Genomic DNA, 27733 nt, shown 5'->3' with positions numbered 1-27733 from the left:
TGCGCGTAGGCTTTACCCGGCTGCGGCGAGCAGGGCCCACTCTCTAGTCGCGGTGCGTCGGGTTCTCACTGCAGGGGCTTGTCTTATAGAGCGCGGGCTCTACAGCGTGGGCTTCAGTAGTTTTGGCACACAGCTTTAGTGACCTCTTGGCATGTGGGATCTTCGCAGATCAGGGATCAAACCCGTGTCTCCTGCACTGGCAGGTAGATTCTTTATCACTGAGCCACCAGGGAAGTCCCTATCACAACACTGTTAATTGGCTATACTCCAACATAAAATAAAAAGTTAAACACACATACAAACACACAATCTAAATGGAGGGCTAATTAATATCTATCAAACTTATAAATGCACAATGCGTTAACAGAGGACCCAAACCCCGGTGGTCTAATCCCAGAGCTCACACTTTTGATCAGTGCTGTAGTTAAAATATTCATAATAATGGTAATTATTACTAGGCACAAGTTCTGTGTCCAGTATTACTATAAGTGCTCTGCCTGCATCACCTTGCTAAAACCACCCAGTGATATTATAAGGTGGACATTAGTACCAGTTTAATAGATGAAGGAGAACATCAAGACTCAGAAAGGTTAAATAACTGGTCCAAGGTCACACAGAACTTCAGGCCTATGCTCTCAACTGTGCTTCCCCAGCGACAACGTTATCAACAGTGCAGAGTAAGCGCTCCGGAAGCTGGAGTCGTCATTCTCTTAATGATGGGCTGGGTCCTGTGCTGGGGCTGGACAGGTGTGATCTCACTGGATCCCAAAACCACCCTGCAAGGAGAGACACTCAGGGTGTCCACTGCAGAAGGAGGACCTGAGGCTGGGAGAGATGAGGTCATCACCAAGGTCATACAGCTGACTCAGAACTTCCCACCAGGCCCATCGGAGCCTGAGTTCACCACCATACACACACCACTGTCCCTGTTGCAACCGTAGGGGGCTCTGGGCCCATGTTCCTGCTGGGGAAGGTGGGCGTGGAGGGCCAGGCAGGGCACTCAGGGACACAGAGAGAGCAGCCTGACTGGACACAGTCGAGGGTGTCACTGCCCACTATGTCCATCTGCTTCATCCTCCAGAGATGCTTTTCCTCCTTGGAGGCATCCGAGATGCCCAGGAAGCACTGGTGTGCTGGGAGGAGGGCCGAAAATGCCAGGAGACCACGTTTCTGCAGAGAGCCAAGCCTGTGGCAGTCACACTCAGCTTTTCTACCACCTAGGACACCATGGCTCCCACATTTCTGTCTCTGGCGGGACATCTCCCCACGACTTCAGCCTCGTACATACAGCTGCCCACACACCTCCATGGAGTGTCTACCAGGCACCCCCTACTGGACATGGCCAAAGCCAGCTCCTTATCTTCCCCTAAACCTCCATCTCTCGTCTCCTCTGTCCTTTTGGCTGCTCAGGTCAGAAACCAGTTATCATCCTTGAACCTCAGGAAATCCTAACTTTACTTCCAAAGAACTGTATCCAGAACCTGCCCATCTTTCGCCCTCCACTGGCCCCGCCCCACGCGAATCTGTAGTCAGAGGGACTCTGTGAACACCTAGTCAGATCCCATCCCCCTCTGCTCAGAAGAGCTGAGCCCCGTGGTTCTGAGTAAAGGACAAAGTTCCCGCTGTCCCCGCCACCTCCCTGGCCTCATTTCCCACCACTTCTCTAGCCCTTCGGCCTCTTTCTCCAACGCCAGACCCCCTGCCACCCAGGGTTCTTCGCTCAGCAGTTCCCTTTCCCTGGAATGTTCTCCCAGCTGTCTCCCTCACACTCTTCTAGCCTCTCCTGAAATGTGATTTGTTCAGAGACCTCCTCAGACCCCACAAATTACTCTCCAGGCACTGTGCTTGCTTCCAGTTAATACTCAGCTCACACTGTGGGTGAGGGACTATGGTGGTATCTGCAGCAGGCATGGGTCAAGGAGGGTTCTATTATAGAACCAGTAGGTCCTGGTCCAAATTTCAATGCAGCTACTCACCAGCCGGGACCTAAGACAAGGGACGCCCTTTCAGGACCTCACCTTCCTAGTTTCTAAAATGGGGTGGTCACAGCGGCCCCTCTGTTGTGTTCCTGAGATGATTAAACAGAAGGGAGTGTGGAGCACCCGAAACTGCTACTGTTGCTGTGACCACAGTCATCTGACCAGGGCTGGGCACTCCCTGACGTCCATCCCCTCTGCCGGATCCCCCCACCCTGGAGCTTGAATACACTCTGGACTTTATGGTGACTTCTGAGCATAGACCACCCTGATCTGTGAGCGTGCAGGGAAATGTCGGCCAACTTACAAGGTCTCAAGGCAGTAAGAGGGGAATAGGGTTATGGGGGACTGAAGACGGAAGGAAGGAGGGCCCATGGACAGCTTCTGTGAACCCCCTTATCTGGGGCCCATAGTGAATAGTGAACGCTGGGGAAGTTACCTCCCCACTTACACCCTGGTGTAATGACATCTCCCAGCAACAGGTTTCTCTTTTTCTCAGCTGGGTGGGGAGGAGGAAGCGAACCTGTCTGTGTGGGAGCAGAGATCACAGACCTGCGGGTGGGATCAAGCATGCTGAGTGGAGGAGCGAGCCGTGTCTGCAGGCCCCGGAGGCAGCGGACATGGGGAGAGTATAGTCGGGAAGGGGGCAACCTGCTTGGCTGAAGTCCAACTGTTGTCCCTGGTTTAACAGAACCATGGACTGCTGAAGCCCACGTGCTGCAGCTACTGAAGCTTGCGTGTCTAGAGCCTGTGCTCGCAACGAGAGAAGCCACCGCAACGAGAAGCCTGTGCACTGTAATGAAAAGTAGCCCTCGCTCTCCACAACTAGACAGACCACACAGCAACAAAGATTCAGTGCAGCCCAAGACAAAGGAAGGGAGGAGGAAGAAAATTTAAGAAAAAGAGACACATACAGAGGGAGAGAACCATGGCGTGGAGGTGCTGAGGAATTCTCCAGGCTGCTCACCCTGGGGAACAGGGTGCATGTGCCTCTCTCCTTGCCCCACAGCACCTGGGGGGTAGCCAGTGACGTGCAGACATGGTCAACCCCCATGAGAACTGCTTGGATATTCTCACCCACTGTGGGGACATCTCCATCTCCTCCCCCTCCGGGGTTAGCACCTTCTGATTCGTCATTGATTTTCTTTCTTTTGAACCCACCTATCACCTGCTGGTTCTCATAGTTTAAAGAGGCTAAAAGCTTTGTTAGGAGACATCACGTTGAAGATATTCATCCAAGGGGTACATGCCATGATTAATACTTATACACAGGAGAGTACACATATGAGAAGATGTTTAGTCTCACCAGGCATCAGAAAAATGCAAATGAAACACACAGTGTGGCACCACTGTGTGCCCACCAGGAAGGCTGGAACGAGAAAGGCTGGGGAGGCCCGGGCCACGCAGAACTCTCTCTGTCGCTGGTGGGAGTGGGAACTGGTTTGACAATCTCTTAGAAAGTTAAATGCCTAACCCAGCAATTCCACTCTTGGGTATATTCCCTGCAGAAACGTGAGCACATCTTCAGAAAAGGCAGGTACAAGGATATTCCTGGCCACACTGTTCTAAGCAACCCCAAACTGGTCCAATCCAAATGTCCTTCAAAGCTAGAATGGAGTAAGACATTGGGGTCATTCAGACAGTGGATACACTACTCAGATCTGCACTGCGACAATCACATGGCTGGCCCTCACCAACACAGTACTGAGCCACAGCAGTCACATACATGTACGCACACACAGTGTGTCCAGTGGGAATCGGTGTTCCATACGCGTGAAGTTTAAAACCAGGCAAGACTAAACCTGGCTGTGAGAAACAGGGTGTGGTGGCCTTTGGGGGTGCTGACTGGGAGGGGCTGGCCATGTCTCTCTCGCCCTGGGTGTGGAACAGGGGTGTGTTCACTTTGTGATTATATTATCACACGAGGTGCTCTGGATTTGGGCTCGTGTCTCAGCATCACAACTGAGAAACAGCATCGGAGGCTTTCTGTAATGAGCAGTCAGGACACTGCCGGTTCTGCTCAGCCCCCCACCCCCAGAGGACCACTTTCAGATGTCCCTGGCAGTCCCCTCCTCCGTGTTGCACATCTGTGCTCCAACTTCTGACTGACAGCAACAGCAGACCCCGCCTGCTGATGCCCTGTCTGGACGGACACAGATCCAGCTCACTGGTCCCAGGTACCTTCTCTAACCTTACATGGTGCACTTACAGCTTGCTTTCGTGTTTTATCCATCACTGACAGGGGGAGGGGCTTCACCCGTCACACTGTGAGTAACGGGTCATGCAGGGTGGGGCCACGGGCACGGCTGGCCTGGGGGTGCCCTACCTGGCTTCTGACGCTCCATGGTGCTCTCCTGGCTGGTCAGGCCACCTGATGAGGAGTCGCCGCTGGATGTCCCGTCATGGCTGAAGTGGGGATCGAAAGACAGCAGAGGGTGTGGGGCGGCCGTGTACCTGCAGGGGAGCGAGAGCAGGCGGGCACAGGGTGAAAGGCTGGTGTGTCAAAAACCACCTGAGGCCGAGACTTGCTCGCTGGGGGTTTTAAATACCCGGAAGGCTCCTTGAGGCTGGGAGGCTGGATGAGTAAGCCTGGAAACGTGCTATTAACTGCAGGTCAGGAATGAGCTCTGTCCGGGAAGCATGCCAGGGAGCCGGTGGCGGCACGGCGCATGGGGCCAGGTGGGGTCTTCAAGGAAAGGGTGGGGGCAGAAGCCACTCAGGACCCTAGGCTCCTCTAGAGTCCCATTTCTTTTTTCAGCTGCACCACACGGCATGTAGGATCTTAGATCCCTGACCAGGAATTGCCCCCTGCACTGCAAGCACGGAGTCCTAATCGCTGGACTGCCAGGGAAGTCCCCGGGGTTCTGTTTCTTGGCTACAAAACGGGGTGAGCTGCTGTCAGCAGCCCCTACTCCTAGGCTGGTCTTGGGCTCCCTCTCTCTCTGATGGAAGAGGGCAAAACAAGGCAGCCATTTGTAGGTCCAGGAGGCCTGGAAGTGGGCCGCTTGGGGGATCAAACCTCTCCTTGGCCTCCTGCCCAGCCAGGTTCAATCACTTCCTCGCCCCAACAGTTTCCCAAGCTGTCAAGAGGCAACTGCAGTGTCTTTCCTTGTAGGACTGAACGCATTCCTGTGTGCCCAGAACTTCTAGCCTGAGGCTGACACGTGATACAGCTGGCTGAGGGGCCGGAACCGAGTCTGTCTGTCTCTCTGCTGGAGGAAGGGGCTGCAGGCGAGAGGTTGAGGGCTCAGGAGTCAGCACGACGCAGGTCTGGGCCCAACCCTAGCTCCATCCCTCACTAGCTACGTGACCTTGGCTGGGCAAGTGCTTATCAGCTTGAGCTGCGGTTTTCCCACCTGAAAAATGACATTTTCTACTACACAGGGTTGTGGAGGGATGGAATAACAAAGCTGTCTCCTAGAGAGAGATTCTCCTGGAGGCGGGCCCTGCAGACCCACAGGCAAGGCCTGAGATTTAACAGAGGGACTGGCAAAGGTTCTCTGTGGCCTTGGGTCCCAGCGACATTCTCTGTGAACCCGGAGCCTGTTGGCATCTCCCCAACATCCATTCCACCCTAGATCAGAATCCATCATGGTGGAAACCCTCTCTCTGACTGGGGTTGGTTAGGAAAGACAGAGGACATGTGAGAGGATTTGAGTTATTAAGACTCCCATGAAATACTTCCGATTCTTCACCTGGCAAGCACACGGCAGGACCACTCCGCCAGCCCTTTGAGACTGGCTGGCTGGGGCTGTGTGACGACCAGGGAGTCGTGAGGGAGCCTGGGTCCTAAGAGGTCCACTCGGTGGTGGACCTGAAGTGTAGGCGCAAAATAAACCCCTGTTGATTTGTTGTTATTTGTAGTTGCTCAGTCATGTCCGACTCTGCAACCCCATGGACTGTAGCCCGCCAGTCTCTTCAGTCCATGGGATTTCCCAGGCAAGAATACTGGAGTAGGTTGCCATTTCCTTCTCCAGGGGATATTCCTGACCCAGGAATCAAACTCCTTAGCAGGCAGATTCTTTATCGTGGAATCACCTGGGAAACCCCTTCACTGACTTAAGTCACTGCAATTTTCAGGTGTCTGTTAACCAGCATAACCTGACTGAGATAAGGGAAGTCTGCTGAGAGGCTGTGGGGGAAAGTCTCCTTGCTCCAGAGGGAGGTGACAAGGAAAGATGCCCTCTCTTCCTCACCAGACGTTGCCGGGTCCAAATATGACACGACTTGCAGCTGTCGCCCTCTCCCAACCAGTCTGAGAACAAGGCCAACGCTGAGTGTGGAAGAGAGGGGGCAGAAGAGCCACGGGGCCCCTGATAATGTTGTCAGGGTTCTGGATTAACCTCCATGGGAACTGCTCTGCCTCTGAAACTTCTTTTCTGGGAGATAACAAATCCCTACAATGTTTGGTTACTTGCAGCCAGAAGCATTCCACGGACGCGAGTCCTGGACTTTGGAGGAGTCACTGAGCTTCCATTAACCAAGCTGATACTGTGATTGCTCACTTGTTTCCTATGCCTGCACTTGCAACTTGAGAGGGTAATAAACTGGAATCCCTCCCCCAAAATCCAAAAGAAGAGTTAACTGACTTCTCTGGGGTCCCCCTGCCAGTCCAAAGCCAGGGCTGACTCTGCAAAGACCAACTCTGAGCTCCTGGCTTTCATGTACACAGGCAGCAGAGTGCCGCAGAGGCGCACTGGACTTTCTGAAATCTCATCTTTCCTCACCTGCCAGGAAAACACATATTATCCCCACTTCTCCAGGCCCTGAACTCTAATGCCTCCAGGAAAATAAGACACCATTGACAGGTGAATGGATAAAGATGTGGTGTATCTATACGTGTGTGTGAAAGAGACCAAAACTGGGTTGTCTGTGGTGATGCAACTGATGTAAAGTCCGTCATACAGAGTGAAGTGAGAAAGAGAAAGACAAATACCATATATTAATGCACATACATGGAATCTAGACAAAGAATACTGATGAACCTGTCTACAGGGAAGGAATGGAGACACAGATGTAGAGAACGGCTTTGTGGACACGGGGGTGGTGGGAGAAGAGGGTGGGATGACTTGAGAGAACAGTACTGAGATGTGTGCCCTACTGTGCGCAGAGCAGACAGCCAGTGGGAAGCTGCCTATAGCATAGGTGGCTCAGCGTGGTGCTTTGCGATGACCCAGAGAGGTGGGGTTGGGGGTGGGGTGTGAGGGAGACTCAAAAGGGAGGAGATAAAATGTATACATATGGCTGATGCAAGCTGCAGAACAGCAGAAACTAACACAACACTGTAAAGCAATTATACACTATTTAAAAACAAAAAAGCATAGGGAGTCTTCACCTTACTGGCTGACTTAGCAGCCAGCCAACCTCCTGGTAAAATGTGACTCCAGTATTGCTGGAAGTTGAAGTGTTGATGTGTTTATTCCATTTTCTCAAAATGCCTGAATCAAATCCTTAGTGCTAAAGGAAAATGGTCAGCAGTTGCTAGGTTTGTAAGAGGCAGACACAGCAGGTATTTCCCTCAATGTCTATTCTCTGCTTCCACTGTGGTAGCAGAATCCAAACTGTACTGCTGGCAGCAACGCGATGGGTTAACAAACTACATTTCCCAGACTCCCTTGCAGTTCCGGCCAATGAAATTAAAAGCACTGCATGCGACTCCCAGACAATTTCTGGCAGCATGCTGTGGGATCTTAGTTCCCCAATCAGGGATTGAACTTAGGCCCTGGCAGTGAAAGAACAGAGTCCTAACCTCTGGATTACTGGGGAATTCCTCGATGGACTATCTTTAGCTGAACAAATGTTTTCAGCTTCATCTCTCAGCTAACTGTCCTCTATCAAGAAAACCTGTACTTTGTTCACTCATGTAATTCTTTCACTAAAAAGCCTTCTTCCCATCCCAACGCAAACTGACTGGCCTACACTGACCATTTTTTAGGTGCTGAATATGTCCCATTTGGGGCCATCGGTATCACTGCCAAATCCTGGTCAAACTGATGAAACTAGGACATTCCAGCATCTCACCATGCACAGCTCTGGGCAAAACTCCCCAGAAGCAGGCCTGGGCTGCCAGGATCTTTGCTTTGAACTCCCTACTCTGCCACGTAGGAAAGTACCAAGACAGATGTGGAGTCCTGAGGGCAGGGCTCCAGCGTGCTCTGTCAGTCTCCTACACTGATGGGTGGAGCTGGGGATGGGTGCATTATAGGATGGCTGGGTAAAGGGTGGACACACGACACAGCCATGGTTGGCTGCCACTCCAGGAGGCGCCACCTTCTTAGTCCCTGCTGGTGGAGTCCGGATGCTGCTCTGGCAGCCAACCCTCGCCCACATGACTTGAGCAAATTCTGAGGGTTTGAGCTTCCCTGGTGGCTCAAACGGTAAAAAATCCGCTTGCAATGTGAGAAACCTGGGTTCAGTCCCTGGGTTGGGAAGATCCTCTGGAAGAGGACATGTCAACTCACTCCAGTATTCTTGCCTGGACAATCCCCATGGACAGAGGAGCCTGGTGTGGCTACAGTCCATAGGGTTACAAAGAGTTGGACATGACTGAGCGACTAAGCACACAAGACAATTGTGGGGGTCCCATGTGACCTCACCAGGGCTTAGTTCAGGGGTGGGTAAGTGACCGAGTTCCTTCATCCTTAGAAACAGAGAGCAGTTCTTCCCTCTTCTCCTGCAGGGCACCGGTTCTGCCTAGGGCCACAGCAGCCCTTGTGGGTCATGAGTGGAGTCAGGTCCCTGAGGAAGAACCCACACAACTGACCAGCCCGAGAGCCACCTGCCTCTGGAATTATTACATGATGATAAATCCCCTTAATGCTCATGCCTTCTTGAGTTAGGTTTTCTGTCTAAAGTCAAATGTTTCAACTTTCCTGGTGGTCCAGTGTACAACAATCTGCCCGCCAACACAGGGGACACAGTTTCTATCCCTGGTCCAGGAACTAAGATCCCATATGCCGTGGGACAACTAAGCCCGTGCCTTGCAACTACTTAGTCCACATACAGGAACCAAGAACCTGTGCCAAGAACCAAGAACCATAATGAAGATTCAGAGCAGCAACCCCTCCACCACCCCCTTCATATGTCAAATGCTTCCTAACTGACGGACCACTCTTTATGGAACTGGCAGAGAAAAACAAATGGGGTCCAGGCCAGCCCTGCCGGGTGCTGAGCTGGGTACACAATTCTGTCCTAGCTCTGGGCTGAGCCTGGACTTTGCTCATCTTGCACACGACAGTGGCAAACTCCTGAGGATGAGGATGGCATCTGCAGTTGCTGGCATAACCATGCTTGTGGCAGTGACAGTCAGGACCCTCACGGAGCACTTCCTGTGTGCTGGGCTCAATTCTGAGTGTTCGCAAGAGTTTCCCTCCTTGAATGTTCTCAATGCTGCTCAGGGGCAGACTTTGTGATGGCGTCTCTCATTGCGGGGCACGGGCTCTAGAATGAGTAGGCTTCCATAGTTGCGACATGTGAGCTTGGTGGTTGTGGCTCCCGGGTTCTAAGCCACAGGCTCAGTAGATGTGGCACACAGGCCTAGGTGCTCTGCCGCTGTGGGATCCTCCTGGACCAGGGATCGAACCCGTGTCTCTTGCATTGGACATTGGCAGGTGGACTCCTTATCACTGAGCCACCAGGGAAGCCTTAAGAGTTTTTTTTTTTTTAAACAGCTAATTTTTTTCTTTTGGGGGCTGTGCTATGCAACATGCAGGATCCTAGTTCCCTGAGTGGGGATTGAACCTGTGCCCCCTTGCAGTGGAATTGTGGAGCCTGGACACTGGACTGCCAGGGAAGTCCCTGAGGCAGACGTTTTACATGTGAGCAAACCTAGGGGCAGAGAGGTGAAGCCCCTGGCCCACACCACACGGCTGATAAAGTGCAGGCCCTCTTGTCTCCCAGTAAATCTAAGATGGGCTGCAGGACAGGTTCAGTCTATGAGGGTCTCTGAGTTCCTGGAAACCTGATGAATCTGGCAGGTCAAGGCCTGCAGGAGAAGACAGCAGGAGCCCGAGGAGTCCCGAAGGGGGAAATGTCTGTGGCTGGGCTGGAATGCCTGGCTTGGGTCCCACAGGCTCCAGGATGTCAACTGCGCGACAGGAAATGGGGAAAGGAGCTGAGGCCAAAGGCCACTGGGGCAGCCCAACCTGCTCCAGGGCCTCCTAAGGCTGGCTGGTGACCAGCCATGAGAAACGCTGGCGGGGTTCAGGGGCTGAGGTATGCTAGGAACGTTTGGCAGAACTTGGAACCTGGCTGGCTGTCAGAGATGAACAATACTGAGACCAGTGCCACAGAAAGCAGCATCATGGAGCCTGGGGAGACAGGGGTGGGCTGGGAGGAGCTGGAATCTGAGGGGAAAGTGAGAGTTTTCCACTTGCCGATGCCAGAGAGCCTGAAACACAGAATCACAGCCACCTAGCATCACTGTGGGGGTGGGGACTCCTGAAGGGACCATTCCTGTGGACAGACAGGCAGGACAGCTCTGGGTCAGAGTTGGTCCCTTGGAATCACATAGGCCCAGGTTCCTGGGAAAGTGATCCCGCCCAATCGGATCCACTTTGTTGAGCCTTAGTTTTCCTTCTCCCTCTATACAATGGGACATGCTACCCAACTCGTGGAATTGCTAGAAACAGCTCACTGAGCTCATGTATATAGCTCAATGGGACAGTCCAGAGAACAAAGAAATAGACCCCCACAAATGTGCCCAGCTGATTTCCCCTTCCAATGAGCTTTTGCTTTAAGGAGCAAAGCAGGAGAGTGGAGGAGAAGGAGCCTTTTCAATAAATGGTGCTGGACACTGGCAGGCAAAAAAAGGAATCTCAACCTAAACCTTTCACCCTATGAAAAAACTAGCTTTAAAAAACTAACTCAATGTCAACCAGGGACTTAAATGCAAAATGTAAAACAATAAAAATTTCTTAGGAGGGGAATTCCCTGGTGATTCAGTGGTGCAGATTCTGTGCTTCTACTGCAAGGGGCATGGGTTTGATCACTGGTCGGGGAACTAGGATCCCAATGTGCCAAGCGGTGCAGCTTAAAAAAAAAAAAAAAAAAGGAAAAAAGTCTTCAGGACTCAGGACTAGGAAAGGGTTCTAAGACTTAACACCAAAAGCAGGATCCATAAAGGGAAAACAATTGTAATTTGCATCTCACCAAAATTAAAAACTTTTGTTTTATGAAAGACTCTGTTAACAAGATGAAAAGACAAACTAATGACTGGTGGGAGGAAGTATTTGCAAACCGCACAGCTGACAAAGGACTTGTGTCTAGAATATACAAACACTGAAACACAGAGATGTTCAACATCGTTAGCCACTGGAGAAATGCAAATTTAAACCACGATGAGCTATCATCACACCTATGAGAATAGCTAAAGTGAAAAGTGGCGATGACACCAGATAGCGATGAGGATGTGGAGAAACCGGATGACTCACAGCTTGCCAGTGGGAACGTACAATGGTACAACCACTCTGGAAAATAGTTTGGCAGTTCTTTTTAAAACTAAAAATGGACTTACCACACACTATGCAACCGTATTCTTTTCTTTTTTTCCTAAACACTTTTCTACACACAGTACTGAATGGTCAGCACACCCTTTCACTGAAATAATAATGCTCTCAACTTGTTGAGTAAGTGGCACTTGGAGAAACATCTCACACACCCCCGAGGTTTACTGAGGTGTAAGTGACACATAAAATCATAATATACTTAAAGTTGTACAATGTAATGATTTGATATATGTATACACTGTAAAATGATGACCACAATTACCATATTTAACATCTCAAATAGTTATCTTTTTTTGGGATGAGAATGTTTAAGATCTACCCACTTAGCAGATCTTAAGTGTATAATATAGAATTAACTACAGCCACCATGTGACACGTGAAATCCTCAGAACTTACTCATCTTATAACTCAGAGTTTGTGCCCCTTTGACCAACATTGTCCCATTTCCCCCACCCCCAAGTAACTACCATTCTATCTACTCTGTTTCTTTGACTTTTTTTTCATTCCACATGTGGTACTGCACAGTATTTGTCTTTCTGCTTTATTTCACTGAACATAAATGCCTTTAAGGTTCATCCACGTTATTGTAAACGGCAGGATTTCCTCTTTTTATGGTTGAATAATATTCCATTGTGTATATTACACCACGTTTCCTTTATCCATTCATCTGTCAACAGCCATTTAGGTTGTTTCTATATTTTGGCAAGCAACTGCATTCTTCGGCATTTATCGCAGAGAAGTGAAAAGTTATTTTCACGCATGTTCAGAGCATGAATATTTGCATAGCCCAAACCCAGAAACTACCTGAATATTCATCAATGGTACCACACCAGCGAATATAACTCGGCAATAATAAGGATTTGACTACAGATACAGGCAAAAATGTGGAAGATTCTCAACTGAGAGAAAAAGAATCTCAAAAGGGCACATACTGTGTGATTCCTTTTATATAGTATTCATGAAGTAAGAGACCCAGAAAAGATTACTGGTTGCCAGAGGGCTAGGGGAGGGGATGGGTGTGGCTATATAGGGGTAGCCGGAGGGAGTTTCATGGTGATGGCACAGTTGAGTCTTAACTGTGGACAAAATTCCATACAGCTACATACACACAGGTAATTGGTGTATTCTGAATAAGCACTGTGGATTGTACCAATGTCAACTGCTTTGATATTGTATCAGTTATGAAAGATGTTAAATTTGGAGAGGCTGGGTGAAGGATTCAAGGAGGGCTTTATCTGTTTCTTTTAAACTTTTTGTGAATCTATAATTATTCAAATAGTTTAAAAGCAGTAAGATAGGAGGGGGGACACCAGGACTTTGGGGGGGAAAAAAAGCTCCTTGGAATTACCAAAAGCATCATCCCCACCACCTCTATTCTTGGCTGATGGCTCCACGCCAACTGCCACTTCCAGCCTCAGCCACTGTTACCACCCTGGTGCCCCCATACCTCAGACTCCTCTCCATTCCACACCATTCTGCTTACTGATGTCTGTGGCCTCTGCTCTGTTTGGAATGACTTTCTCCCTCTTTTCTGCAGCAAACTCCTATTCATCTCTCAAAGCCCTATTCAAATACCACCTGCTCTGGGCAGCCAGCTTAGACCTGGGGTTGGGCTGAGCTCCCTCCTCCAAGGCCTGAGACTATCAGAGCTCTTGGCAGTGTGTGCATCCCTTCTGAGATCTTCTCTCACCACAGCAGGTGCTGATAACAGGAACCCCTGGGTAAGTATCTCAAATATTTCTCCTGGCACCTGGAACACAGAGGGCTCTTGGGACCCACTGCAGTTGAGAGCTGAATGGTGGCTACCAGAAGATGAGAGAGTATGTTTCCCCAAGTTTTACAACAGAGGCTTAGAATCAAGCAGTGGTAAGGTGTAGAAGCTCTCGAAGTGTGTTCCCTGGGCTGGCAGCCTTGGAATCACATGGCCTACCCTAGTCCTACTAAGCTGGAAACTCGAGGGTGAGGCCCAGTTATCGGTATTTTAACAAGCCCTCCCTCTGGGTGATTCTGAGGCATGCTATTTAAACAAACTCACTCACTCACTCCATCCTTTCATCAAATATATACCAAGGATCTACCAGACCCTGAGCTGTGTGATGGTGATCATAAGAAAAAAAGTGTTATATACTGGAAAGCAGCAGGCATGTTCATGCACACATGCATGAATATGCATGCACACACACTTCTTGGGCTAACAGGATGGAGACGACTCAAGGTGGTCGGCAGGAAAAGACAAACAGAAGTGAAGGGCACGGGGGGCAACACGTCACTGTGTGGGAGGTGGGGGTACAGGGAAGGCTTCCTGGAGGAGCATCAGCACTCACACTGGAAGAGTGGGGTCTGGGGAGTCTGTAGGGGTGAAGATCATGAAGAACTTCTGGGTGGACAGAAGAACACGGGGAGGATTCTGAAAAGCACACAGCCTGCCTAGGAGATTAGAAGTGGCTGGGGTCTACGGCCATACCACCCTGAACTCGTCCCATCTTGTCTGATGTCGGAAGCTAAGCAGGGTCGGGCCTGGTCAGCACTTGGATGGGAGAAGGGGCTGGGGAGGCTGATGTGCAGGGCACTGCACGAGGCTGGAGAGGCAGGGGAGGGGGAGGGGTCCCCGGTGGCCACAGTGAAGCGCAGAGGTTGTGTCATGAGAGCTCTGGGACACGTGGGGGTGGGGTTTGGAGCAGGAGATAGACATGGCCACCAGACAAAGACCCCCTGGCTACTGAGTGGGGGTGGACTAGAGGAGGTGGCACAGAGGCTGGGGGCTCAGGGAGGTGGCCAGGGCAGGGCACTGGGGAAAGGAGGAGGGGGCGGGGCAGAGATGCTCAGGAGGCTGAAGAGATGGGCCGCGGGCATCCAGGATGAGGCGTGCGGCTCTGCCCGAGGACAGGGGAGTGGTGTGGCCACCCCTCAGATAGGCACCCCAGGGGAGAAGGAAGGTTCCAGGGCACTGGAGTGGAAGGTCGCTGGAGAGTAAGCTAGAGAAACTGTGTTTATTCTGAGGGCACAGGGAGCCAGGCAGGAGTTGGGAAGATCCCCTAGGCTGCCAGACTGGGGAAGGGGACAGGACTGAAGCCTGACTGGCCCTGAAAACTGGGTAATGTTGGGTGGGGGCCTGGTGTGGGGGGAGCGTGGGCTGGAGGCAGATAACAGCTGTGTTGCAAGGGGCGTGCTCAGACAAGTGATTCAGGCATTGAGAAAAATGGCAACTGAAACGCTGATGTGAGGACCGGCAGGGCCCGTCCTGGCCAGGCTGGCTTGGCCCCACATCCTAACTAACACACTCAGCCCTCTATCCCAGTGAGCCTCTGAGGACCCTGGGGAATCCAAGAGCCCCATAAAATGGCAAATAAACCTGTATGTCGGGTAAGTGCATCTCCCGAGGAAGACGGCTGCTGGCTTTCATCAGATTCCTTAACGGGAAAGAGAGAAGAGAGTCTGACCTTTCTGGGGATGGCTTGTATCTCGCGTAGGTGGCTGAGCCGGGGGTGGAGAAGCTCCCAGAAGGCTGTCGGTAGGGAGGGACTTTGTCGACCCCTGCTGGTGACGCTGTGTAAGGGGTTTCTGGGAAGCTGACGGGCCTGGAACAGAGATAGGAGAGAGGAAGGGGGTGGGGGTGAGCGAGGAGGAGAGCCCGGCCCAGTCCTGCGACCCAGCCACACCCGTGGGCTTCACCTGCTCTCCTCTGTGGGGATGGAGGCAGGGCTGCTGAGCGAAGGGCTGGGGAGGCCAGGACACCCTTTCCCTCCTTCCCACCACAGCTGAGCCCACCCCTCAGCGTCTGCAGCCTGACAGAGGCTGGACGGGCCACCCACACCTGGGACGAGACTCTCCTCTGCAAGTTGGATTCCCTCATTTCTTAGAAAATTTTCTTTATCTTTTAATACATAATGTATTCAGAAGTGCCTATCTTTTGATAAGTGGTATATGCCATCATAATAAAACAAACTACCTGAACTTACCACCCGACCAGAGGGCTAGACCTGGGGCCATGTGTACCCAAGGGCGGGCTCCTCCCCGCCCCACCTCCCTGTCTCCCCCAGAAGTAATCACTCTCCTAAATTGTGTGCTTATCAGTCCCTTGACCTTTAAAACAAATATATGGTTTTAATCACACATGGTAGGGTGGATTTCCAACCGCAGGCGCTGAGTGCCCCAGCTCTGCGTCCACGCTCCAGAGGCTCATAAGGCAAGTTTAAGGCGAGGAGGAAGGGAGGGGCATGAGAATGAGAAGGCAAGGGAGAGGAGGAGGCTGGACAACAGGCGGAGGAGAGAGAGTGAAAGGCAGAGGGCGGCAGGGGGCAAGGGGAGGTGGGGGCTGGGTGGCACCCCTGGGCAGGGGTGGGGGTGTCCTTACCTCTTGCTGTGCAGGGGCTGGGACTCCCGGAAGGGGACCATGGGGGTCTGCTTCGGGGGCCGGCTCAGGGACTGGGCGTGTCCGGGGGTGGCGGGGGCGGCCCACTTGGAGGCCGGGAGAGAGTTGTGGGATGCAGGCCCACTCCACTGCCAGGGAGCATTGCTGCGGTAGGGGGGCCGGCCCCCCGGGGCCAGGCCCTCCGGCTCGGTCTTGGGCTCCGAGGTATTCATATCATAGGTTTCTGGCCACCCCCTGGGAAGGAAAACGTCGTTACTCGGAAAAGGCCCCGGCCCACCAGCGCGCAGGGCTGCTGCTTTGCAGCCCAGATCTGAACAGTCTTCTATTTTAAAGGCCGAGTGGGGACGCTTCAAACTTGTCTGAAATGGAGCAGCTCTGTGTCCTCAACCCAGACAGGGTCCAACACAGTGGCCCCGACTGCGGGGCACACTCTACTTCATCTCCCCGTCCCCTCCTCTTCCTCTCTCCCGGTCTCTCCCTTCACCCTGACCCAGGCCTCCAGTTGGCCAGTGTCCTCCTCAGGCTGGCGCGGCGCCCCCACCCTCCCTTGGCAGTACTCAGGGCCAGAAAGGCGGATGCCCTCAGCATCAAAGGACAGTATCTGCCTTGTTCCAAAGAAGCTCAAAGGCAGCTGGAAGAGGAGCAGGTGACCTACTTTGCAGGGTGGTTAGAAAAAAAAAAAAAGCCACGAAAAATCCAGAACCTTGAAATAGATGCAGAACGGCCTGTGACTCCCCCTAGACCAGGCTGGCTCACGCACCGCAATGTTCCTGGCTCAGGGCGGGGGGCTCCGCAGGCTGGGCTGGCGTCCTCCGCCTCCGCTGCAGTGCAGCGTGGGAGGGGGCTCTGAGCCCGAACAGGGGGCCGTGCTCACAAAACACACCTCCCAGCGGCTGTGGGAGCCGAGCTGGTAGGAGCCCTGGGCCTGGAAGCTGTCTGGCCCACACTGAGCCAACCCTCTGTGGTTCTCCTGAGCCCCCTGGAGCCTGGGGCACTTTCAGGGTCACCCGGCAAAAGATCTGGTGGTTGTGGTGGCTGTGGACCCAGGTCATGTCTGCTAAGGAGGCATCAAAAAGTGACCCAGGAATGTTCTCTGGCACCTGGGCCAGACACACAGTGCCCTCGGCAGCACTGGAGCTGGAGCTGATATTCAGAAGCGCCTTCCAGCAGCTTCTCTGGATCAGTAGGTGCCCACGCCTCACCAGGTGCCCGGTGAGGAACGAAAGCATACAAACGCCTAACAGGACCTGCAGATCTGCCAGGCCCAGGTGGACGTGGTACCACCATGGACCCAGGCAGTGCGTACCCGCTGCTCCTGCCTGCCTGGCTTCTACACCCCCTTCTCCTGAGAACAGGTCTGTGTGCTCTGGGTGGGGTGGATCCCACTTCCTGGCTCCAGGTATGAGCATGTGACCCAGGCCAGCCAATCAGAAGCGCTTCTTTGAGATGACAGGCACAGGATTGTCAGGTGCCCCAAGCTGAGCCAATCAAAGACAGTGAGGATCAACTCGAACTGCTGCAAGGGGGGTGGGCAAGGTGGGGGGTAGGTGGTAAGAAAAAGATCTGTTTCACTGGGCTGCTGAGCTGGGGAGACCTAAGCTGGAGCTGCGATGAGGAAGAGGTGGCTTGAGAATGATAGCAACGCAGAAAATGAGACAGGTGAGATTCTTGATGAAGACGTCCAAGACCCTGCATAAAGCTACATTTCAATCTTGCCCTATCTCCCGGTCTTCTTAGGTGCATTAGCCAGTAAAGTCTCTCTTTTGCTGCTTCACCTCTGTTGCTGGTTATTATCAGTAGATACACTGAAGAGAGAAGCAAATCGAGGCACAGAGAAGTTAAGTAACCTATCCAAGGTCACACAGCCAGCAAGAGGCAGAAACTGAATTGATTGATTTATCCTTTTTTTGGCTGTGCCATGGGGCTTATAGAATTTTAGTTCCCTGACCAGGGATTGAACCCACGCCCTGGCAGTGAAAGCACTGGATTACCAGGGAATTTCCAGAAACTGGATTTAAAGATAGTAAGCTGACTTGAAAGGCTACAACTTTAACCACCATACACACTGGCTAACTGGGACAGTGTGGGAGCCAGTGGGTAGATTCCACGGGCCTGTGACTTCTGCCCCTGTTACTGACAGCTCCACCTTTGGCCAAGAGTCCCTGGTCATGACCTCAAAGAGGGAAAACAATCATTGGAGGGCAGCACAGAGTGACAGACAGCCAGGGCGCCACAGGCAGACAGCTGGTTCGGATCACAGCTCTGCTGCTTATGGCCCATGTAGTCTTGGGTGAAGGAGTTTCCTTCTCAGAGCCTCAGTTTCCTCATCTGCAAAATGGGGGTGGTGGCGAACATCAGCAAAAAGTCTGGTGCATGCCAAGTGCTTAACATATATCTCCAGCCGATTCTGTGGACTCTGCCTGCCATTCCCACAAGCTCTGAAGCAGAAGCCTTCTTTCCATTTTCTGAAGTCCAGCCACACCCACCTGGGGGCTCTGGAACAAATTCCTTCCCCGTGATCTGAGATCCATCAGCATCTAGATCACCCTGAGCGCTCAGTAAAGGAAAGCAGATGCCTGGGCCCATCTCAGCTCCTCTGAATCACAGTCCTCTTTGAGGCGGGGCCCAGGAAGCTGCATTTTATCAAGCTGCCAGGGATGATGCTGACATGAGAAAGTTTAAGAAGCTCCTTTCACTGATCCAGTTTTAGGATTGTTTTTAAAAATTAAAGTGTTATTAGACGGCATCTCTGTCCACCAGTTACACCCACCAGAAGCACCCACAGCTGCCAGGTTTTTACATATTCTTGACTCACTGCATTTTCTGTAAACAATCAATTACTACTCCAACACACGGATGACCTGGGATTTACTTAGCCAGTCTCCTATGGCTGGACATCTAGTTTCTTCTAGTCTTTTGCTTGACCAACAATGCTGCACTAAAGATTCCCTCTCCAACCTCTCAGCCGTGTGCGGAAGACGCCTGGTGATGGATGCCCAGGTTCGCAAACCACTTTTCCTATCTGCCTCCTTCTCTTTGATTCCCAACAGCCTAGTTTCTGGAGGCCATGGGGACTCCTTTCTCTCTCTCCAACTCACTCACTTGTGGGGTTTCAATTCCCCTTCTCAGGGAGGAGCACCCCGTCCCCCTTCAGATATCTTGAATCCAAATGAGGAACCAAAGGCGTCCTGGATCAGCTTCCCCATCAGGCAGGACAGACACAGTGAGATGAGCCTGTACAAACATGCCAGATCACCATGACACACCGCACTGGGGGCTCTGGGATGTCCCTTCTGGCTACCTGGTCCATCTGGGAAGGGCTCACTTGAGAACCCCAGCCTCATGGTCTGGGGGTGTGAGTACGACCCCCTGTATTCTATGCAGTGTCTGAAGAGCCTGGGGTCCAGACCCAGGCCCTACAAAGCCTGGCCGGTGGCAGGGATCATGACAACCAGGCTAGGAGGCCAGGGTCATAGCAACAGGTTGGAGGAACCGCAAAGCTAGGATATCAGCTCTGTAAACGAGATCAGCCAGACCCCTCTGCGCTTGAAGAGCCACACACACCACGCAAGTCCCAACCCACACCTCTCCTGTTTTGGTGGCTGCCTTGTAAAGGGAGCCGGATGATAGCTTTCCTCATAAACAGGGTGGGGAGTGGAACCCGTCTGTCTGGTCACGCCCTCCTCGGCCTCATCTCCCCAGAGCTGGAGAAGGGAGCCTGCAGATGCTGCCTTTCACTCAGCTGGTCCCTACCTGCAGGTCCAAGGACCTTTGTGTGGCCTCTGGCGCTTCCAAGCTTTGGAGAGTCATCCAACAGGCGGGCTGCTACTGTGTGTGTGTGTCTATGTGTGTTTGCGTGTGTATGCAATGAGGCAGAAGGGTTACCTCAGCTTGACTTGCCCCTGCAGAGCTCGGCACGGGTGTGGCCTGGCCTTGGCCCCATGCAGGGGTGGAGGAAGCCCCGGAAGAGGGCTGGGAGAAGGGGATGCCTGGGGCCTGACTGGAGTCCCAAGGCTAGGGGACTGGAACCTGGGTGGCCAAGCCCTGGGTTGTGGCAGGGTTGAACCCTGCCCAGAACTGTCCCCCACCAAGTTCAGAGCAAGCAAGACTCAAGAAGGTGGGAGGGTGCAGCCAGGACTCACACGCCCACAGCTCGAGACTGCTATGACAGGAAGCAGAATACACGGAGATGGGAAACGTGGATTGAGTTTTGCTCTGCCACTTAGTAGCCGTGCAACTCTGCACAAGACTGTGGTCCACCCCGGGTGTCAGTTTTCTTATCTGTAAACCAGGGATCACACCAGCCCTGGGAGACCACGTGTGTAAGCTCTCAGTGTCCCCTCATCGCGTGCCTTTCTCTTGGCTCACCCTGTTCCAGCCACGTGACCCTCCATTCTGGTCCGTCAACAACCCAAGAGCCTCTTGTTCTTACCCTCCCCTCCCCACAGGGCCTGTCTCTTGGTTCCTTCTCACCCGCAGGCCTTCCCTGACCACCCAGTCTGATGTCAGGTCGGGCCTAGTGTTCCTCACACCCAGGACCTCAGGGCCGGTGTCTTCTGAGTGCCTCTTACAGGCCAAGTCCTGTGCTGTGTGCTCTGTGGGCCTCCCCTCCTCCCACCTTACAGCCACTTTTGGGCAAAAGCTCCATTAACGTCCCTATTTTATAAATGAGGAAACAGGCACAGAGTGGTGGGGACATTTGCCAGGGTCACAGTTAATAAGAAGAGGAGCCTGGACTCAAACGCAGGCAGCCTCCCTGCAGGTCTGCCTTCCCGCTACGCCCAGTGATTTCCACCTGGACTGTGTGAACCATCTCACTAGCTCACTTTCTTATTGGTTGTCTTCTCCAGTCCATCCATCGGGGCTGTGAGGGCCGGGCCCGGACTGTCCTCTGTGCAGCTGTGCTTCCGGCCTCGGGATGTAGTGATTCTAGAACCACTGTTTCCAAGTCATCGCTGGAGGTTGCTAGGGTACCAATTCATTCTTCTCAGAATCACATCTATCCTGCCTTCTCTGTACAAATTATACCTCAGAGGAATCAAATGGTTGCTGAAGGAATGTTCTTTTTGGAAGAATTCCAGCCAATAAATGAAGAAAGGATTTCCTTGGTGGTGGGCCGGTGGTTAAGAATCCGCCTGCCAACGCAGGGGACACAGGTTCAATCCCTGGTCTGAGAAGATCCGACACGCCGAGGGGCAACTAAGCCCGTGAGCCTCAACTACGGAGGCTGTGCTCTAGAGCCCGGAGCAGCAACTACTGAGGCTCCGTGCCCTAGAGCCCGTGCTCCGCGACGAGAGCAGCCACTGCAATGAGAAGCCTGTGCACTGCAGCTAGAGAACAGCCCCGCTCATGGCAACTGGAGAAACCTGGTGGGCAGCAACAAAGACGCAGCACAGAGAACTTTTTAAAAATAAAGAAGGAAGGCTAGAACTGAGGACATCACTTGAGTGTGACCCGTCATGACACAGGGGATCCAGACAAGGATCACAAACGGCTGCTGAGAGCCGAGGGGAAACGTACAGCGTTTAGGGTCAGGCTGCCACCCTAGGAACCCTCTGACTGCCCTTCGTATCACTCCCACAGGGACAGCCAGACGTGTGGCGCCTCCTGATGGATGCACACCTGGGAAGTGCTGTGACCAAAGGAAATTCAGGGACCTCCCTGGCAGTTAAGACTTCGCTTTCCAAGCCAGGGAACGTGGGTTCGATCCCTGGTCGGAAAACTAAGATCCCACATGCCTCACAGCCAAGGAACCGAAACAAACCAAAAGTAATATTGTAACAAGTCCAATGAAGTCTTTAAAATGGTCCACATCAAAAAAAATCTTCAGAAAAACAAAAGGAAATTCAACTAGAATCTGATCAAGCTTTTATGCTGAACTCCAGTTTGTGGGAAATACACGCGTTAGAAGAACAGGTTAAAGGACATCAGCAGGATGCAAGCAGCTAAACCCAGGAAGCAGGAAACTGAAAAACAAGAGATCCGGTTTCCTCCCAAAACAAAAGGTAAGAAAAAAATAAGATTTTTTAAAAAGAGATTCATCAACCAAATGCCACAGGAAGAGCCTGTGGTACAAAAGAAGTTAAAGATGGACAGGGGAGTTGAGGCAGTCTGCTAAATTTTTTTAAGGTCCTGACTGAGTAGAGATACAGTCGAAGGAGTGAGACTGCTTCAAATAATCTAAGGTGGACAGGTATGGGATTAAAAACAAACAAAAACAAAATAAGAACTGGCCACATGTTGACAGATGTTGGAACAGGGGACTTAGCATGCTTTTAATATGCTTGAAATACGGGACTTCCCTGGTGGTCCAGGGGTTAAGAATCCACCTTCCAAGGCAGGGGATGCAGGTTCGATTTCTGGTTGGGGAACTAAGATTCCATAAGCCACGGAGCGCCTAAGCCCATGCGCCAACCACAAACATGCCACGTGCAGCAACTAAGACCTGATGCAGACAAATAAATAAATCATAGAGAAAAATGTCTGAAACAGTCCATTAAAACAAAACAAAAAGAAACAAATCCTGCACTGGCTTCCCAGTGAACAAAACCCAAGCTTGGCACTGTGTCCAGGAAGGGCCCCCAGTCTGCCCCCACGCCCAGGCCCTCTCTTCCATCTCAGCCTTGCTCAGTGTGCTCCACACCACACTCCCTGTGCTGCAGGAACCCTCCCCCTCCATACGGTGACACTCTGGAGACCCTGCCCTGGCCTGTCCATGGCCTGGGTTCTGCTGGCCTGGAAAATCCCACTGCAGCCTCCACCAGGGAGCCTTCCCTGACCACCTGTTAGCCCCTTCTATGACCCTGCTCTTCTCCTCGGATCTCTTCACTGCCTGGTCCTGTGTTACACACCTGTTTAATGACTGCCTGTCAGGACACAAACTCCAAGGGAATGGGTGCTTTTATTTTGTTCACTGCTAAATCCTACTCAAGACTTCAAATGGAGTGTATACACAGTAGGAGCTCAGTAAATGTGTGCTGAACAAATGATGAGGCACATTGTACCTTCAGGCAAGGTCTTTTTTCCCACTATTTTTTGGCTACGCCTCGAGGTATGTGGGATCTCAGTTCCCCAGCTAGGGATCAAACCCACGCCCCCTGCAGTGGGAACGCTGTCTTAACCACTGGACCGCTAGGGAACTCTCAGGCAAGGACTGGAACGCTATGTGCGACTAAGGAGGGTGCCCACCTCATGGGGCTGTGGTGGGGGCCGGAGGGGACAGCATGCGTGTGCAGAGCTTAGACCATGACCACCTGCAGGAGGGGTTCCACAGATGTTGACTTGGACCCTGACACCATTATCACCACCTGTTGAGGAAGGGCCCCAAGGGCCAGCACCCGGGGAGCTGCTGACCTCTCCGGGGGGACAGACTTACCTCCGGGGTGTGCCGTCGTCGAAAGGCGGGATGATGACCACCTTGACGGTGACGGAGGTGCGCAGCAGGTCGATCATCTGGTCGTGGGTCAGTGTGACCACAGCCACCTTGCAGATCTCCACCAGCCGGCTGCCCTGCCGCAGGCCGGCCTGCCAGGCAAACCCGTAATCCTCCACCTCGGCCACGGTCCCGTCGTACTTCACGTGGAAGCCCAGCTGCCCCAGCCCGTTCCGCCGCAGGGTCATGTCCACTGTCTCCCAGCCGTTGGTCATCACCTGTGGGCCACACGCAGGGTCCAGTTTCACAAGCTGCTCGGGGGCAGCGGGGGAAGCTCCTGGGGCAGATTCTGCCCTTTTGAGGCCAAAGACCCCCTCCCCCCCATTCTCCCAGGTGATGTCATGGTACAGGTGTGCAGACACCCACCTCGTCCCAGCCTGAGCTCCTGACTCCTGGAGAAACATGGACACCTCATACAGAGGTGGCGGTCATGAGTCGTGTTCTCCGCATGCCCCCTCCCACCCTCTCTATGGCTGGTGGTCTCTGGAACTGGTTTTGGGCTTTCCAGGTGGCACTAGTGATAAAGAACCTCCCGCCAATGCAACAGACATAAGAGATTCGGGTTTGATCCCTGGGTTGGGCAGATCCCCTGGAGGAGGAAATAGTAACCCACTCCAGTATTCTTGCCTGCAGAATCCCAAGGACAGAGGAGCCTGGAGGGCTATAGTCCATGGGGTCACAAAGAGTCAGACACAACTGAAGCAACTTAGCATGCCTGCACAAGACTTGTTTTGGCCAATGAGCTGTGAATGGGAATGGCATACTGTCTGGGCTGGGGCATTTCATCGCCAATTTGAGACCCTCTTCAGGCCTTTCCCCTCTGCCACGGCCACTAGGATTATTCCAGAGAGTGCCTGTTTGGTCAGCTAGGGTCTGTGAGTTCAGACTCCAGCCCAACCTGAGATGGACACGTGGCATGAGTGAGATAAACCTTTGTTGTCTGAAGCCCTGATGGATACGGTGACTGTAACCAGAGTAAGCTGGAGAAGCCAGAGACCAGAGACCCTGTGAGTTTGTCTAGGCTGGGGGCTCGGCGCCACATTCTTTACTCCAGGACCTCATTCTGCAAGGCAAAAACCCCTTTCGAACCTCCGTCTCAGGCTGTCCCCCATCCTGAAGCCAACCAAACCACACACGGAGGGCCTTCTCTCTGATTTATTCCCCGCTTCACTTGTGGGAGACTTTCGCCATGCTAACGTATGACCATAGATAGGAGAAGCCACTGAACAGAACACCTAGAGCTTCAGCATATCCTTAGGGATTCCCTCCTCTTCTTGGAATAAAAAGATTAACTTGATAAGCTGGAGCTGTTAACCAAGTTACAGCAAGATCTGCCTCCTTAAAAACTGCCTTAAGGAAAGCGTCTGTGTAATGGTTGACATCTCCCGTGAGAAGTCATTCCCTGGTTAGAAATGATGCTATCTGATGTACTTATTAGAGCTGCACAGTAAGAATCTCATATCACGAGCCACGCTGTGCATTCATACATTTACACATGTATCCACATACACAAAAATATTCTTTGCAATCCACACAGATGTTCCCGAGTATGGGCAGCAAGAAACGAGTGTGGACGGTGAAGGACTTACCTGAAGATGTGAACACATCTGTTCCAGGCTAGTCTGGACAGTGAGAATTTGGGAGGTGAGGAAACATGTGAAACTGGAACAAAGCTCCATGAGACCAAGTGCCTCCTCAGTGCACCAATCTTTTCTACCCTGTCCTTGAAAACTGCCTACTGAGATCCAGTAACTGATTTCACGGCCCAACTTGTTTACATGTCACTAAGGAATTACTATTCATTTTTTTAATATAGAATAGGCAAAATAGTTATTTTTCAGAAGCCGTATGTTTTAGAGGTAAATCTTGACACATTTACTGATCAAGTGGCAGGATGTCTAGGATTTGTTTCAAAATTATCAGGGGAAGGGAAGGGAGAGAGGGAAGGGAGAAACAAGATGGGCCGCAGGCTGATAACTACAGAAGCTGGTGATAAGTCTAGGGGATCAGTGGGCGAGTTTCTCTACTTTTGTGTCTGTTTGAAATTTTCCATGATTAAAAAGTTAAAATAAACTTGTTTGAAAGGAGAGCCTACAGTTTAGTGCCTCAAAAGAGAAACTCATGACTAGCTTCATCCCAGACCATGGCCTCTGCTTTGGGAGTCAAAACGCTTCTTCCCTTTGAAGTCATCGCCCTTGTGTCCCGTGAATTGAGTTAATAACAGTATCTCCCTCATTGGGTTTTGGGAAGAAATGCAAGGTTGTGCAAGGCTGCAAGGAGTCAGATGGTTGGCCCCCTGTGAACGGCCACTTTTGCTGTCACTACAGACAGCACGTGTGTGTGCATTCAGTCCATGGTCACTGCATGTCTGCTGCACACCAGACACTGGCCCAGGTGCTGAGGACGCAGCACATATGTAAAAAGACACATCAAATGGTGGTGGGTGCTACTGTGACAATTAAAGCAGGGAAAGTGGGTGGAACAAGCTCAAGGCCAGGTTGTGGAGGGGGTTTTTACAATTTTGGATAACAAGGCCTCACCGATAGGTGACCTTTGAAAAAATGTATGTAGAAGGGGAAGGAGGCATGTGGGGATGAAGAAGGTGTTCCACAGAGAGGGCACAGGTAGTGCAAAGGCCCTGAGGCTGACTGCCCAATGAGCCCACTCTAGACACAGAAGTCTGTGTTCTTGGAGCAGAAAGAGAGTAATAAGGAGACAAGAGCGACAGACATCCAGGCCATGTAGGGCCTCTCAGGCCACCATAAGGAACTGGGCTTTTACCTGGAGTGAGCTGAGGGGTTTGAGCACAGCAGGGACATGATCAAGATCCCTCTGACAACCTTCCTGAGAACAGACCCCAGGGAAGCAAACAAGGAGGCAAAGGAGACCAGCAAGGAGGCTACTGGACAGGCGAGGAGGGGCTGCAGAAGGGCAGGAGCAGCAGAGTCTGCCTCCGGCGGGTGGAGCTGACAGACTGGACGTCGGTATGAGACAGAGGAGTGAGGCTGGTGCTGAGGCTTACGATTCCACTCGTGTGATGGGCTTATTCTCTGGAGACAGAACCCCGGGAGGCCAGGGGAACGAAATCAGGAGCTTGCTCTTAGACGTGCTGACTTCCACAGGCTGAGTAGGCAGTTAGTCATTAGTCTCAAGTTTGGGCACAAACAGGTTTTGGAGTCAGAAAAATCTGGATTCAGATCCCAGTCTGCCACCTACTGGCTGTGTGACCTCTCTGAGCCGCATGCTACTCACGGGTCCAATGGGGATAAAAACAGTGCCTACACTCCACGAGGCCGGTGGAGGGCTGTGAGATCATCGGTCATGAGCACGCAATCAGGGTCAATCATCTTATTCAGCTGATCGACTAATCAGCATTTAATAAACACCTACTATGTGCCAGCCCTGATCTACACAAATGAGATAAGCAAGTGAGCAAAACAGAGGCCCTTGTTCACGGACCTCACATCCTAATGGGAAATCTACACACTAGCTGTTGCTGTAGTTTAAGGCAGGGCAGGAAGTTTGGAGTCAGGGAATCTGAAAGCTGGTCTTTACCAATCCCACCTGAACTCAAGGAACGAGTGCAAAAGCCTAGAAGGGTGAAGAGGGCTGGCTGTGATACTGGCCTCTGGAGATCACAGCCTCTTAAGTCAGGCCAGCTTCCTGGGCAACATAACTCATCCAGTCCTTAAAACTTCCACATGATATGGGATGATCACTGTTCCCATTTTTCAGCTGGGAAAACTGAGTCACCCAGTGGTTAAGGAACATGGTGAGGTGACACAGCTGGTAAGGCAGTGCTGGGACTTGAAGCCAAGCCTTCTGACTTGAGAACTTGTGTTGTTAACTCCCGTGATATACTGCCTTCTCTATTTCATGCTTGACATTCTGTTGAACCCACTGAGAGCCAATTACTGACCACGTTCCCTCACCTGGGGCTCTGAGGTAGCCTTAGTACTTCTTAGCCCAATGCTTCCAATGACCATTACCAACTAAACTGTCATCTGACTTGAAACCAATCTGCTACCTTTGGTTTGGCAGCTGTCTGAGCCTAAGCTGCCAAGAGATTAGGGTAAGATTTTTAAATCTAGACTGTGAGTCTCTGTTCTTTAATAGAGAATGTTAAATCACTTACATTTATTGTGATTACTGATGTGGAATTATTCCTGCCACATAATTTTGTTTTCTTATGCTTTTTTACACCCCCACCCCCAATATCCTGCTTCCACCCCTATATTTTAAAGGTCTGGAAGTCTTTCATTCTGTTGAGTTGGCCAAAAAGTTCATCTGGTGTTTTGTTAAGAAGGTACAGAAAAACCCATATGAACTTTTTGGCCAATCCAATATTTTAATTCTTCTGGAAAGTATCCTTACATTTTTAACATGAGTTTAAACATCTAGAGTGAGTAAATAAGCCTTTTGTCCTCTCAAGGCGATGACATGGAGA

At 51.8% G+C, this 27733-nt stretch overlaps 1 protein-coding gene across 5 annotated transcripts in view; it reads right to left on the bottom strand.

Moving 5' to 3' along the window:
• The window catches only part of SIPA1L3 (signal induced proliferation associated 1 like 3), a 253345-nt gene that overhangs the window by 46831 nt on the left and 178781 nt on the right, over positions 1 to 27733 (bottom strand). For all 5 annotated transcript variants that reach the window (XM_086352265.1, XM_086352268.1, XM_086352269.1 and 2 more), the window contains 4 exons: positions 23230 to 23504; positions 15837 to 16088; positions 14923 to 15060; positions 4303 to 4430 (listed from right to left, as the gene is read on the bottom strand). In XM_086352265.1, coding sequence (XP_086208391.1) covers positions 4303 to 4430; positions 14923 to 15060; positions 15837 to 16088; positions 23230 to 23504 — 793 coding nt within the window. The remainder of the gene's footprint in view (positions 1 to 4302; positions 4431 to 14922; positions 15061 to 15836; positions 16089 to 23229; positions 23505 to 27733) is intronic.

Source organism: Bos grunniens, chromosome 18, assembly GCF_055505025.1.
Source record: "Bos grunniens cultivar Pamir isolate PY7600 chromosome 18, Bosgru_T2T1.0, whole genome shotgun sequence".
Taxonomy (NCBI): domain Eukaryota; kingdom Metazoa; phylum Chordata; class Mammalia; order Artiodactyla; family Bovidae; genus Bos; species Bos grunniens.
The sequence above is the reverse complement of the archived record's forward strand: the minus strand, read 5'-3'. Positions and strand labels throughout refer to the sequence as shown.